Here is a 14,766-nt window from a genome sequence, read left to right on the forward strand (position 1 = left end):
TCACCACCGCTAAGCTAAAGGTGGCTAATGTTGGGCTATAAAGGAACTACAGCACGGTCACATGACTTCACGTCACCACCGCTAAGCTAAAGGTGGCTAATGTTGGGCTATAAAGGAACTACAGCACGATCACATGACTTCACGTCACCACCGCTAAGCTAAAGGCGGCTAATGTTGGGCTATAAAGGAACTACAGCACGGTCACATGACTTCACGTCACCACCGCTAAGCTAAAGGTGGCTAATGTTGGGCTATAAAGGAACTACAGCACGATCACATGACTTCACGTCACCACCGCTAAGCTAAAGGCGGCTAATGTTGGGCTATAAAGGAACTACAGCACGATCACATGACTTCACGTCACCACCGCTAAGCTAAAGGCGGCTAATGTTGGGCTATAAAGGAACTACAGCACGGTCACATGACTTCACGTCACCACCGCTAAGCTAAAGGTGGCTAATGTTGGGCTATAAAGGAACTACAGCACGGTCACATGACTTCACGTCACCACCGCTAAGCTAAAGGAGGCTAATGTTGGGCTATAAAGGAACTACAGCACGGTCACATGACTTCATGTCACCACCGCTAAGCTAAAGGTGGCTAATTTTGGGCGTGATGACGTTTAGTCGTCTCATTTAGACACATGTTAGCAGCCTCTGTTTTTAAACTCACCAGTGGGGGATTTACTGATGTGTTTAACGTCAAAGAACAATAGAGATGGATGCTGTATATTGTGTGAGAGTCAGCTCTCTAACAGGAAGTCGGGCAGGTGGAAACATGGAGAAGAACTGCTGTATTATTCTGCAGAGTTGTAAATGTGCAGCTAGTGGTGTCGATATTCTGTCGTGTCAGCAAGTTGCGGAAATGTCTGCATCATCGTCTCCTGACACACAGCAGGGGGTGGGGACGAGTGAAAAACTACTGAAGATGGAGAAGTGTGAGAAGGCACAGACAATAAATGTATTTGTAGGTATTTTCTTGATTAAAAAAGTACACAAAATTGCTTTTTTTTGAGCCTATAAACTCATTATTTGTCGGTATAGTCTCATTTCCATCACAGTTTAGAATCCATTATGGTAATTTGTTGAAGGTGCAGAAAAAATACTAAACCATTGTAAGTGATTAAACATCTATTTGGTTATCGTTACAAAGATGCATCCAAAACGATCCCCTTTGATTCTGTCATTTTTTACTTTAATTAAATCCTTATTTCCTTAAATAGCAACTGAAAAAATCTTTATTGATTTTTTTTTTTGTTTCTACTAATTAATTTCCTTTTTTTTTGATAAAAAATTGAACCAAATTGCTTTTTAGAATTTTAATTGATTCTTGTTTAAAGATTAGTGTCCTTGCTATCAGCTAAAACCCGTCATTGTAACCTTTAGAGGTGCAGAAACAATAATAAACCTTTGTAAGTGATTAAACAGGTTTGTGAAATGATCAGTGTATATTTAGTTATCGTAACAAGGAAGGATGCAAGCAAGACAATCCCCTTTTATATTGTTATTTTTGTGATTAAGTCCCTATTTTTCTTTAATACAATCTATATTCAAAGTCGATTTTTTAAAAGTGCTTTCTACAATTGAGTTCCTCTGGATTTAAAAAACAAATAAAACAGGTTTTTTATAATTTATTTCACAAAATCAAACCCTTTAATACTCATTTACAGACAGAAATGACTTTATTAGAAGTTTCACTTTGTTCTAATGCTGCTCTCTGATTGGCTGTAGGGCTAACTGACTCATTTAAATCCGGGTCGTTTATTATTTTACAATTATGAAATTAGGACAAATCATTAAATCATTATACAATGACTGTGCGTTGTTGAGAAATTACATATTAGGTTGGCTAATCAAAGTATGAATATTTAATATTACCCCATACTGTAAATATCCGGCTGAGGTTGATTAACCAAAACTGTTATTAAAAACTTCCAGATCCTGATTTAATTCAAGCACGATTAATCATAGTACTTTTTTAACTTGACGCACACATTTAGCCTGAGATAACCTTAAGGAGAAATATGTGCACCTTCTATTAATCAATTATGAAGAAAAAGGGAAGGAGGAAGAGCAAGAGGAAGAAGACGGGAAGGAGGAAGAGATACAGGAAGTGGAACATATTCCTGCTATTGTTTAACCTCTAAGTAATCACAATCAATATATTTTAGAATTGACAGGAATTATACAGATTATAATTCATTTCAATACATACATTTAAAAAATATGAGTATTTAAATAAAATCAAATAGATTTAAATGCTTAAAAATAAACTCTACCATGATTCATTTCTGTGACTGTAGTACAATGTGTTGAAATGTTAAATATGACCTTATCTCTTCCACTTCTTATTGCAGATTCTTTCACTACTTCTTTGTTTATTTTATCTTTTTAATTTTTAATTTTATTCTAAAATGGAGCAAATGTCAAACACCTAATTCCCCAAGGATAAATAAAATATTCAAATTCTGTATCTGATTAAATAAAAAACGGATTCTCGCAAAAGTTTTGATATTTCATTTAATATATATTTTTATCTTCTGATTGCAAATGTCTCCAATAACTTGATTTGATCTTTCTTATATTAAGACACATCAAATCATTAAAAACATTTTTTGTATTGCACATTGTTACTGATTCTCAAATATCTTTACTAATTTTTTTTTTTTCAATTTCATTCTTAAAAATACCACAAACCTGATTCCCCTCTGGGATAAATATGAAGTATTCTGATTAGGGATGCTCCGATCGCCATTTTGGGGCCGATCGCCGTTCTGATCGAGTGGGGGCCTATGGGGGTCTTCCATTTAAAGCAGTGTTTCTCAAACTTTTTCATACCAAGGACAACTTAACCAATAAAAAAACACTCGCGTACCACCTAACTCCACAAATATAAAAAAACATCGTTTTTCTAGAACAGATTACAAATCGCCTGAAAATGGTACAAACAAATGGTAACATGTGTGATGAAGGTGTTGCGCTGGGCTATATCATGCAATCAAAAGTGAAACTTAACCTCGCTCCATTACGGAGATATTCCCGCGAGAGTGCAGAAAACTTAAATTAATTTATTTATTTCAAATGTGTAATTTGAATGTGACATTTTACCAATATACTCACGGACCACCAGTGGTCCGCGGACCACACTTTGAGAAGCACTGATTTAAAGTGATTTTTTCACTGGCGCTTCCACAAACAATAACCAACATCATTATTACATTCAAATGAAGTACATTACTCAAGTTCACATTAACTTTGGAGAATAACACGGGAGAAATGAGCGGTTCACCCTCTCTCCTGACAGCCGGTCCCTATCCGTCTCATGCAGCTCACTGATGCAGTAACGAGTGGCCCGACAGTGAAGAATAAATATATGTATAATAGTTTAGCTTGTTCCAGAGGTAGATAAAATGTGTGTTAGGTATAACTCTTAGTGGGTGTGTTGCTCCGCTCACCGGTTCATCACAACAGGTGGAGCTGCAGGATTTCTGCTTCACACACGTTGCATACCGATACGACTGGTTAAGCCATTTTGGAGAGCTTGTTTTGCCGCGCACAGAGAAAAGTGTCATGTATTTTACATCGTGTGATCGGCTCTCCTGATCGGCCTCTATAGAGAGCACCGATCGATCGGCAGAGAGTGAATATCGGACGATATCGATCGGAGCCTCCATAATTCTAATTAAATTAAAAAAAACACAATGCTTTTTTAAATCCCTCTTCATGCACCTGTTGCCTACATAGGGCTTGAATCAGATGTATGCTGCTGGGTTTATGTCTTTTTGTAATTCTGGCACAACAACTTCCTTCGGGATAAATAAATCTTATCTTATCTTATGTAAAATCCATGGTGTCGTTCCCTGAGAGTCAGAGGAAGGGCTCTGTAACGAGCCGCTCTATACAGCTGATGTATTGACAGCTGTACGTTGTAATGCATTGGACGGGGTCTATTGACATTGCAATATCAGAGGGACGTCCTGCGGTCGGGAGGCTTTCCTTCTTTAGAGAGGAACCAACGACCTTGCTGAATTCATATTCTGCTGATAGAGCTTCACTAGCTTGCGAAATTGAACCTGTGTTATAAAAGAAAAGCATACAGGGTGACAAGCAAACAGTGTATGCGTGTGATTGATTTAGCCATTAATCTCAGCTGTTTGCTGTGTGTGTGTGTGTGTGTGTGTGTGTGTGTGTGTGTGTGTGTGTGTGTGTGTGTGTGTGTGTGTGTGTGTGTGTGTGTGTGTGTGTGTGTGTGTGTGTGTGTGTTTAAAGAGCCTCTGTGCACACATGGATAAGACTCCTTGTGTTTATCGGCTGCCTCCCTCACCCTGCCTCCCTCCTCCCGAGTCTCCTCTTCTATTGATCGGCATACACAGCAAACAGCGAGTCTCCCACACAGGGGGGGGGGGGGAAGTGTCAGGTCAACTAAAGAAGCACTGCGACCTCTGACTACAAGAAATACGTCGATTGCTCTCTGTTTTTTTACAGATAGGATCCACTTTTAAAACTGGTTTACTCCAGTGAAGTAAAGGAAAAAACTACTTTCACTCCTCCAGACACATGCAAGATGTTGGAGCAAAAGTAGGGTGGTCAATGGGTGTTAACGCGCTACAACGGCCATTTCCCTTTAGGAGAAACACACTGCAGAACAATAAACTATGCAAATACAAAAACACAAATGTTCCAAAACAGATGAAGATGTTTCTGAAGATGCAGCACGTTTCTCCTAATGGAAATGTTGAGGGCTGTTGTTGTCTGTTCGCATCTGTCAGCCACTGTACAAGAGACTAAATGTTCTATTTTTAGAACTGGTTTCCTCCAGTAAAGAAAAGGAAAACCAGCTTTGCTAATATCATGCATGTGTCAGGGGGGTTGGGAAAAAGTTGTTTTCCCCATTCACTGGAGAAAACCAGTTTTTAAAATTGACCATATCTGAAAAAAATGGAGGGAAATGAGCCCTAAGACATCTAAATGACTCCCTCGTAAGTCAATGGTTTTCTGAATATGTTTTGGTTGTTAGCCTGAAATAAGGTCTACGGTTAACAAAAGCTGAAGAGATTTTGTTCTACGACATAAATTACGTCACTCAATACCCCACTGGTGAACTTAGTGTCTAAATGAGACGACTAAACCTCATCACGGCCAACATTAGCCACCGTTAGCTTAGCGGTGGTGACGTGAAGTCATGTGACCGTGCTGTAGTTCCTTTATAGCCCAACATTAGCCTCCTTTAGCTTAGCGGTGGTGACGTGAAGTCATGTGACCGTGCTGTAGTTCCTTTATAGCCCAACATTAGCCGCCTTTAGCTTAGCGGTGGTGACGTGAAGTCATGTGACCGTGCTGTAGTTCCTTTATAGCCCAACATTAGCCACCTTTAGCTTAGCGGTGGTGACGTGAAGTCATGTGACCCTGCTGTAGTTCCTTTATAACCCAACATTAGCCACCTTTAGCTTAGCGGTGGTGACGTGAAGTCATGTGACCGTGCTGTAGTTCCTTTATAGCCTAACATTAGCCTCCTTTAGCTTAGCGGTGGTGACGTGAAGTCATGTGGCTATGTTGTAGTTCCTTTATAGCCTAAAGTTGCTAACTTCCAGGTCGGACTACATAAATACACCCTCCCTGCACCACTCTATTGGCTCCTCTGCTCATGGGTGTTAGCAGCAGCAGAGGTATTTGACCGGGAACATAAATGTCCAATCTGCCCCCGAGGGGAGGATGTCTTGCTGCTAAATTCTAATTCATGTACATATAAATAACTGTCGGTGGCACTGCTAATTGGATTAAAAGGCTCGGTAGAGGAGAGACGGAGGAGAGGGGGAGTGAAGGCAGCATGACGTGATTTACAGCATACAATTATTGTCCTGTAAGCAAAGCTAAGGGAGCACAATCTGATCAAAGGAATACTATTTATTTTGTATTTAATTCAAGTTTTAGTCATAGTACATTCTCAAAATGCAGCCACATCTTCTATTTGACTCAACTGCAAACAGGCATTAGAGAATGCCTGTTTTTTTTAATGATATTTTAGTGACTCCTTTTACTGTGTTCCTACTCTGGTTAATTTCAGTTACTTCACATTTTCTTCCTTTGATAATTGTTAAGCTGCTGTAAATTATTCTCTTATGTCAGTAAAAAAAAAACTACTTTTTTGATTTTCTGAAGCTTCAGTGTTTCCTAACAAGGCGGTTGCTAACAAGTGTCATCATAGCCAACATTAGCCTCCTTTAGCTTAGCGGTGGTGACGTCATGTGACCTTGCTGTAGTTCTTTTATAGCCCAGCATTAGCCTCCTTTAGACTTAGCGGTGGTGATGTCATGTGACCTTGCTGTAGTTCTTTTATAGCCCAACATTAGCCACCTTTAGCTTAGCGGTGGTGACGTGAAGTCATGTGACCGTGCTGTAGTTCCTTTATAGCCCAACATTAGCCTCCTTTAGCTTAGCGGTGGTGACGTGAAGTCATGTGACCGTGCTGTAGTTCCTTTATAGCCTAACATTAGCCTCCTTTAGCTTAGCGTAGTGACATGAAGTCATGTGACCTTGCTGTAGTTTCTTTATAGCCTAACATTAGCCTCCTTTAGCTTAGCGTAGTGACGTGAAGTCATGTGACCTTGCTGTAGTTCCTTTGTAGCCCAAATTAATATTAGCCTCCTTTAGCTTAGCGGTGGTGATATGAAGTCATGTGACCGTGCTGTAGTTCCTTTATAGCCTAACATTAGCCTCCTTTAGCTTAGCGTAGTGACGTGAAGTCATGTGACCTTGCTGTAGTTCCTTTATAGCTCAACTATAGATGTATTATTGTGCCAATTGCATTAACACTTATAATGTGGAGATATCCTGCTTTCCAAAAGTGCAAGTGTAGGCTATCAGGAATGTCTCTTATTGGCTTTTTGTCAAGGGAGCCCTTTGCAATGCTAACTTCAGGATCAGCCTTCAAAAATACATAATCTCTGTTGGCAAGCGACTGAAGATGTCCAGTCAGCACAATGGAAACAACATGATATTTAGAGGAAATGGACTGTGGAGAATACAAGAGGCAGATCGAAGTCGAAATATGACTGAAGAAGATTGAGGATTGATTGTACGAAAAAAACTGCAGCACAAGATGCTAGGATGTAATGATTTGAAATGAGACAAAAACTGATGAGGGTATGTGGCGAGGAGAAGGAAAGGAAGTGTGAAGAAGTCTTACCTGGTTCCTGAGCAGCTCCTGTGTTTGAGGAGGAGAAGGAGGAGAGAAAGGAAGGGAGAAAACAGAAAGGGAGGTTAGCATTCAAGGCCCAAATTAAATAAAAATGCAGGCGCATGCATGTAAAACACAGGGGAAGTCAGGTAAGGGTGAAAAGACACTCATTCATGCTGATCCCACTCTGAAAAAAAGGAAATAATTTCAAAGACCAAAAAACAGACAGTTGTTGAAGTTGAAGTGTAAGGTTTTAACTTCAATCATGTTTCTACCAATGAGCTTTGATCAACACATTTCAAATGCCAAAATGTTATGGATTGCAAGTCGTGAGCAGAGGATTAGCTTCTGTTTACATCTTTCATCTGTATCTCGTTCCCTGTCACACGTCTACTGAATTATCTTCGGGAATACTTTTCAGAAAAACACACACCAAGACTCTTTACTGCAGCTCACAATAACGACTCCATTACCATCGCCTTTAATGGAGTTCTGGGATGACACGGGAGGAAAGTCAGCTCCATAAAAGTGTGAGAAACGACATTGGCACAGCGTGAGGTCGCCACACAAACACAGCAGGAGGTCACTTCTGCTCAACAACACATAACAGTTATAATCTTTGTGCTATGCTCCTAAGCTACGAGGCTGTAGTTATATATATTCAGAGACTATAAACATCGTTGGTTTGGTCTTCTCATTGGATGTGTAGACAATAAAAACACATATCATAGTACCATCCTTATCCTTGAACAACACCGCTTGAGAAAAATGCTCCTAAATGGAAACAGGAAGTGCAACAAATGTTTGCAGAATATTTGACGTTACTGCAAAATATATAAATAATAATAACTTTGTTAATTGAGTGACCACCCACATATTTCCATACCAATGATAAGGAGAGGAAACCCAATGTGACCTAAAGGAAATACTTGCTTCCCTGGGGTCAGTTTGTATGCTATGCTAAGCTAACAGACCGTGGTTTCATATTTAGGCGACAGACATGAGTCGTTTCAATCCTATCCAACCCCAAAAATGACAAAAATAAGCACATAAAATAGTAACAGCCTTTTGTTATCACCATAACTCGGTACAATTATTCAAATACAAAACAGGAAGTGCAAAAAAAATATGTGCAAAAGATTTGACCCAAGCTTTAGCTAACGTATATGATACGAATAATAATAACATAGAAGAGAATGTAAATAGTTAATTCAGTGACCACCAGCATATTTCCATACCAATGATAAGGAAAACCTAATTCCCAATGTCATCTAAAGGAAGAATACTTGACCATGCTTCCCTGGGATCAGTTGTTATGCTATGCTAAGCTAACAGACTGTGGTTTCATATTCAGACGACAGACATGAGTCGTTTCAATCCTATCCAACCCCGGAAGATGACAGCAAAACACAAAATTAAAACAGGCTCAACTGGGAGATGTAAATGAATTCCAGCGTTGCCTGGAAAGAGCTGTTTGGCCCTCAGAATACAGTCTGGCATACGTTGAGACCCCCGTCGATGAAGAACGTTTTTTCAGCCAAGTAAGCATCAGGATTCCAGCTACGAGGCAGATTCTGATTAGAAAACCTGTTTCCTCTTCAACTTTTGCCAAATTTCAATCATGGTGATATTCTAATTACCATTATCCTGAAGACAGAGAGGCAGAGATTGAGTGGGTGTGTGTGAGGGAGGGAGAGAGGAGTAAAAAGGGAGGCAGTGTTTAGCACGTAATCCGGGAAAATCTGAGGAAAATGCAGCGTGAAGATCAAGTTAAACAAAGAGTGGCATCGCAGCTCTTTTACACAGAAGTGTGTGTGATAGAGATGTTGAATCGTTGCCCAAGATTAAAGGCCTCAGTCCTCTCCAAACCGAATAGCTCGTATATGATGTTGGAAATATACATGTCCTTAAATTACAAGCTTCTGCATTCATTTTCAAACTATTTAATGGCCGTGGAAAATGTGTTTGGAGTACATACTTTGAACTACACATAGGCTGGTTGAAGCACCTGACACTTGGGGAATTGGCTTTAATGCTAGTAAATGCTAAATGCTAACCGTTAGCAGCTCAACAAACTTACAAGATAGAAAATATACTCTTTGTGGCAGGGTGTGAAAAAAAGTCCCAACAAACTGAAGTTCAGCGACTAAATACAAAGAAGTATTCAGATCTCAGAAGTAGAAGTACTAACACCACACTGTAAGACATCTAAGTAAAAGTCCTGCATTGGAAATGTTCTCAAGTATAAAGAGAACATTTAAGTAAAGTATTCAACGTAAAAGTGACAAATGCGAAAGCTAGCAGACATGCTAACGTTTACGTTGGGAAACATTGAGTGAAAGGCGGCAATCAGCTCAGTTCATATTTGTCTTCAAGATTATCCAAAACATCTCAGCGGTTGATGCCTCGATGAACCCAGGTCACCCAGCCTAACCCTAGAGCCGGTCAGAAGTGGTTATCTTGCTCCATATGGTGGTCACTATTGCTAAGAATTGTCATTGTTTTAATGTAATATCAAACTACAAACGTTATTGAGCCTAAATAAACATTTCAACCAGAACATGTAATGAGGTTTTGTAGAACTCCTTTGCTGAGATTGCTGCCATCTTGTGTTTTCACTGATTTCTGTATTGTGCTTTTGCTACCACAAAATCAAATCGAAATCAGGTTTTATTTATATAGAACATTTATAAACTATTTTTGGTCGAGCCAAAGTGCTGTATATATAATAAAAATAGCCTACAGTAGAGACACTTTACAGCTGATACAACAGCACAGATTGTTCAGAATATCAGATGGCGCATTAAGTGACAACATATGAGGACAACAGGTCAAAGTTAAGCAGAATGAAAGTTTAAGGTGTAGCAAAGCCAAACTGTAACGTCCTCAAATGTTGACGCGGGGTCTGAGGAGGTGTAATTACTCCCACCATTTGTAAAGCAAATCTATCTGAATCCAAACCTGAACTCGTAAAGCTTAAACTCTGGACTTTGAGCAAAGTATTTTCTTTTATTCACATCTGCAATCCTTATTCTTTCCAAGAGCAATCAAAGAGTTTAACTTGCTACGATCAACACAGTTTCCCACCAACATGAACACACTCTTTAAAGGGGATAATCCCTTCACAATTCAGTGTAAAACCTCTTGGTTCTGCTCAATTCTACCCCAAATCCAGGTCTAGCTTCAGTGTAAATATAGGGACACAGAAAATAACAGCCTTTAAACTCTCCTTCCTAAAGCTATAACGTGGAGAGCTCCTAAAGATAGCCGAGTAAGTCATAAAGTCTCCCAGCATAGCATCAGTTGTCTCCTGCTTAAGCATTCAGGTGCAGCAGCGTAACAAAGTGCTTCAGAGCCACACATTCAACCCGGACCACCCTGAGGTTCAGCTTCATGCAGTCTGATGGGCTGAAGGGAGGGGGCTTTGCTTTGGGGAGATTACACAGCAATAGGCGAGACATGGAGCAGCTCTCCCCATGTTAAGTAAATGGAGAGCGGGGCGAAGAATAACTGCACGGTCGCTTTGCCTTATGGGTCTTGTGGGAAGCTTTTCGCTATTCCACCCCGACCTACAACCTCCAGAGGTGAGGTTAAATGACAAGGACTGCAGAGATGCATTAAACATGAGTGGTTTGGACAGAGAGCCAGACGTTGGGCCACTCCTGAGATGATAGGAACATTAACCAGGGTTTCACCAGGGCCTGAGCTGCATTTAATGAAGGCCTCGGCACCTCCCGATGTCTCTGTTTGACTCTCAGCCAGAGCGCTAAGCAGCTCATGGAAAACATAGCACTGCTTTTTCTGGCTCCGGTCGACCGATGTTCTGCCTCTTCCTCTTTGTCTTCATTCAGTTTCTAGCCTGACATCTTGTTATAGTCTTTGATGTCAACAGTATATGTAAGATTTTATGTCAAAACAAAAACAGCAGCGTTTGAAATGTCACTAACGGCCCGTCCACACTACAGCTTCGACAGCTTCAAAAAAGGTTTCCAACACGTCTGCCCATTCACTTTGAATGGGGTGACGTCACGTTGCCTCGCTTTTCGCCGAACTGAATTGTGGGTAGCAGAGCAGAGCTTTCCTGGCGTTTCAGGCTGCAAAAGTTGAGCAATGTTCAACTTTTGAAGCTTCTGAAGCTTTCGGTGGAAGCGTCAGCCAATCAAACCGCTGCTTGTGTGTCAGGGGCGGGAGATTCATGTAAGGTTGTTGGTCGAGCTTCAGACACGCCCGCCGGCAAGCTTTTTTTGAAGCTGTAGTGTGGACGGGCCGTAATACTGTTAAAAAGTCAAAATGTAAACGCACATTTTACCTGAGCAGCTAGCTAAAGCAGAACTAGCAAAATGTTTCGTATTGTGTCGTATAAAGTCATATTCTACTCAACACAGCAGGTTGTACATGGCAACATTGCTAAAAAAAACTATTCAGATGAGAGAGAAATCACAAGCATTAGACACTGTGAAGAAACCTAGACGTTAAAACACCTATCAGAGCTGTAGGTTGTAAACATACGGATGAGGATTAGAGTCACATGTGAACAATTATAATATCGTTTTTCAGAAAATATCAGAAATTGAGAAAAAAGTCGTAATTCAGACTTTTTTTCAGAATTCAGACTTTGACACACAAAAATATGAAAAATCTAGAAAACAGATTCAACCACATATAACCTGACATACTGTGACGGCCCGTCCACACGGCGGCGTGCGTTGTCGCTTGCCGGCGGGCGTGTCTGAAACTCCACCAACAACCAATCACATGAACCTCCCGCCCCTGACACACAAGCACGCGGTTTGATTGGCTAGAGCTTGTACTGGCATATGATTCGATTGGCTGACGCTTCTGCCGAGGCTTCAAAAGTTAAACATTGCTCAACTTTTGCAGCGAGCCACGGCAGCAAATCTCCGCATCGCTTCCCACAATGCAGTTCGGCGAAAAGTGACGTCACCCCATTCAAAGTGAAGTTTAAAGCATCAAGACAAATTCACACCATTTCCGAGTCTTGTGAAGCTCAAATAAATATACAGCTGAGAACAGGACCCACCCTTGTAAGCATTATTAATAAAGTGACGTCGGTTGATTTTTTTACTCATGTGTTTGGTCTAAAAAACACACATAACAGCCCTTTTTGGCCTGGACTCTCTCCTCTTCTTTCTTGCAACACAATGACGACGGTGACTCCCTTGAACGCAGCACGACAACACGCTTCAAACACGCGTCATCTCCAAACGCAGCTCCTGCTTAATGGCGTGGAACACATTCAATGCCTATCAAAGAGGAACGTGGCTGGGATGGATGCACATGCTGACAACCTCCCACACACACACACACACACACACACACACACACACACACACACACACACACACACACACACACACACACACACACACACACACACACACACACACACACACACACACACACACACACACACACACACACACACACACACACACACACACACACACACACACACACACACACACACACACACACACACACACAGAGAGAGAAGCCCTGCAGTCAGTTTAAGTATAGCGAGCAATAATGTGTTGATTAAATCTGTGATCAGCTGCCTAAGGGCCATGAAATTGGACATGATGAGTGTGGCACATTAAAAACTAATTATCAATAGCACAGATCCTATTGTCTTTCTTTTAAAGCAGTCACAGCAGTAAATCAAGTGTGGAGAATGGAACTATGTGCTCTATCACAATGAGCTCTGGGGTTACAACCAACCGTACCTGGATGCTGGTTGCTTCAAAGCGTCGTGATAAAATAGGAATCTATTATTTACTGCCTGTAGCACTCGATTATTGTATTACAGGCGTGTGGCAAGATGCCAAAATATGGCAGGGAATCAAGCTGCTTCCCCTGTGATGCTTCTCTGTTAAAAAAAGTAGACTAGGAAAACTTATTTAAATGAACCTGACTTTCCATCCGTACATGACTGCATCTTAGTTAGTGGAAAACACCATCAAATCTTCATTCCTTTCCTTTTCCGTAGAGGCCTGTCTGAGCCGATGTTCAATCGTGTTATTTCTTTGACATGAAATTAGTTCAACTTGAGCACCAACTATTGGCTCGTCCAGCACCAAGATCTGCACAAACCCAAGTTATTGCACAAGATGTCCTACGTGTGTCATATTATTTTTAATTCACTAAACGTTCTCATGGTGGTAGCAACAAGTACCTATTCATTCAAACCATTTAAGATAAGATTTACTTCATTGATCCCAACTTGGGAAATCTTTGCGTTGCAGCAGCATACTATGTGGGATAATGAATATGCTATAATCATGTCTGGTTAATGCTCTAGGACTTGTAGTTTTATATAATGTATGACCGCATTCTTCCATTGAAAAGCCAGAATATAGTTGTCTGCTCTCTTATTGAATATTACAGAATGGCTTTGGTGGCTAAGCTAACATCTCATGTAATACAATTTACACACGGCATCTATTGCACGTCTGTCCGTCCTGGGAGAGGGATCCCTCCTCTGTTGCTCTCCCTGAGGTTTCTCCCATGTTCCCCTTTAAACTGTGGGGTTACTCTGGAAGTGTTTCCTTGTACGATGTGAGGGTTTAAGGACAGATGGTTTAAGGACAGAGGGCCTAAGGACAGAGGGTCTAAGGACAGAGGGTGTCGTATTGTCATACTGATATTCTGTACACACTGTGAAGTCCACTGAGACAAATGTAACATGTGTGATATTGGGCTATATAAATAAACATTGATTGATTGATTGATACGAGACACTTCAACCTTATTCAATCCTTTATTTATGGTGCCAAACGTTGTCGAGCGAAGCTGAAACAAAGATATCTTTATGGAGAAATATCCATCAGACAAGACTCCTTGGTACGGAAACGGCACTGTTGTTTTTGTGAGGGATTTTCCCGCTTGTTAAACAACGACGTAAGCGTTGACGTCATGACGCGGCTCCTCTCCGGCTCTGATTGGTTGGAATGTAAACAGGCTCTTAGGTTCACGAGTCTTACCAACAGAAAAACAAACTAGCACCACACAGAATGGAGAACCTTTGAGATTTTCGAGCATTAGTTCAACTGAAATATGAGCAAAGGACAAAGTCAGGTAACGTCGCTCTAAAGACAAAGAGTGCATAGGGAAGAGGACACTTCTGCCCATCTTTTGCATTAAGCATACTTTCAAGATGGCACCTGCTGCGGTTGCGTAGTCTCCATCACCGTGGGACAGAATATGCACTCCTCACAGAAAGGATTGAACTGAACTGTAAACAAGCTTTCATTTGATGTAACCTACAAGGTATAAACATCGCCTTTTTTCCTTCTCTACTTCCTCTTCCCTTTTTCTCTCCCCTAACCCCCGGCTGTCTCTGCGACCCGGCGATTAAAGCGCTGTATGCTGTCCTGAAGATAAGACCCCTCCTTTCCCTCCAACACCAATGGCAGAGTCCTCAAGGCAAAGGGAAATAAGTCCTGGGGAAATGTCCCAAATACCCAAATCCTCAACATTCGCCACGTCATGGGTGGTGGCTGAATACACACGACGAATATCTTGACTCTGAACAGATACTCCTGCATTTTTACGGTGGATAAGAGCAGCCAG

General features: G+C 41.0%; 1 protein-coding gene across 1 annotated transcript in view; it reads right to left on the reverse strand.

Annotated features, from left to right (window-relative positions):
* Positions 1-14,766, reverse strand: part of LOC307019398 (cell adhesion molecule 1-like) — a 425,716-nt gene that overhangs the window by 87,674 nt on the left and 323,276 nt on the right. The window contains exon 2 of the mRNA XM_079650259.1: positions 7,186-7,203. Within this exon, the coding sequence (XP_079506385.1) occupies positions 7,186-7,203 (18 nt within the window). The remainder of the gene's footprint in view (positions 1-7,185; positions 7,204-14,766) is intronic.

This window comes from Notothenia rossii (genome assembly GCF_949606895.1).
Source record: "Notothenia rossii genome assembly, chromosome: 9".
In the NCBI taxonomy this organism is placed as follows: Eukaryota; Metazoa; Chordata; class Actinopteri; order Perciformes; family Nototheniidae; genus Notothenia; species Notothenia rossii.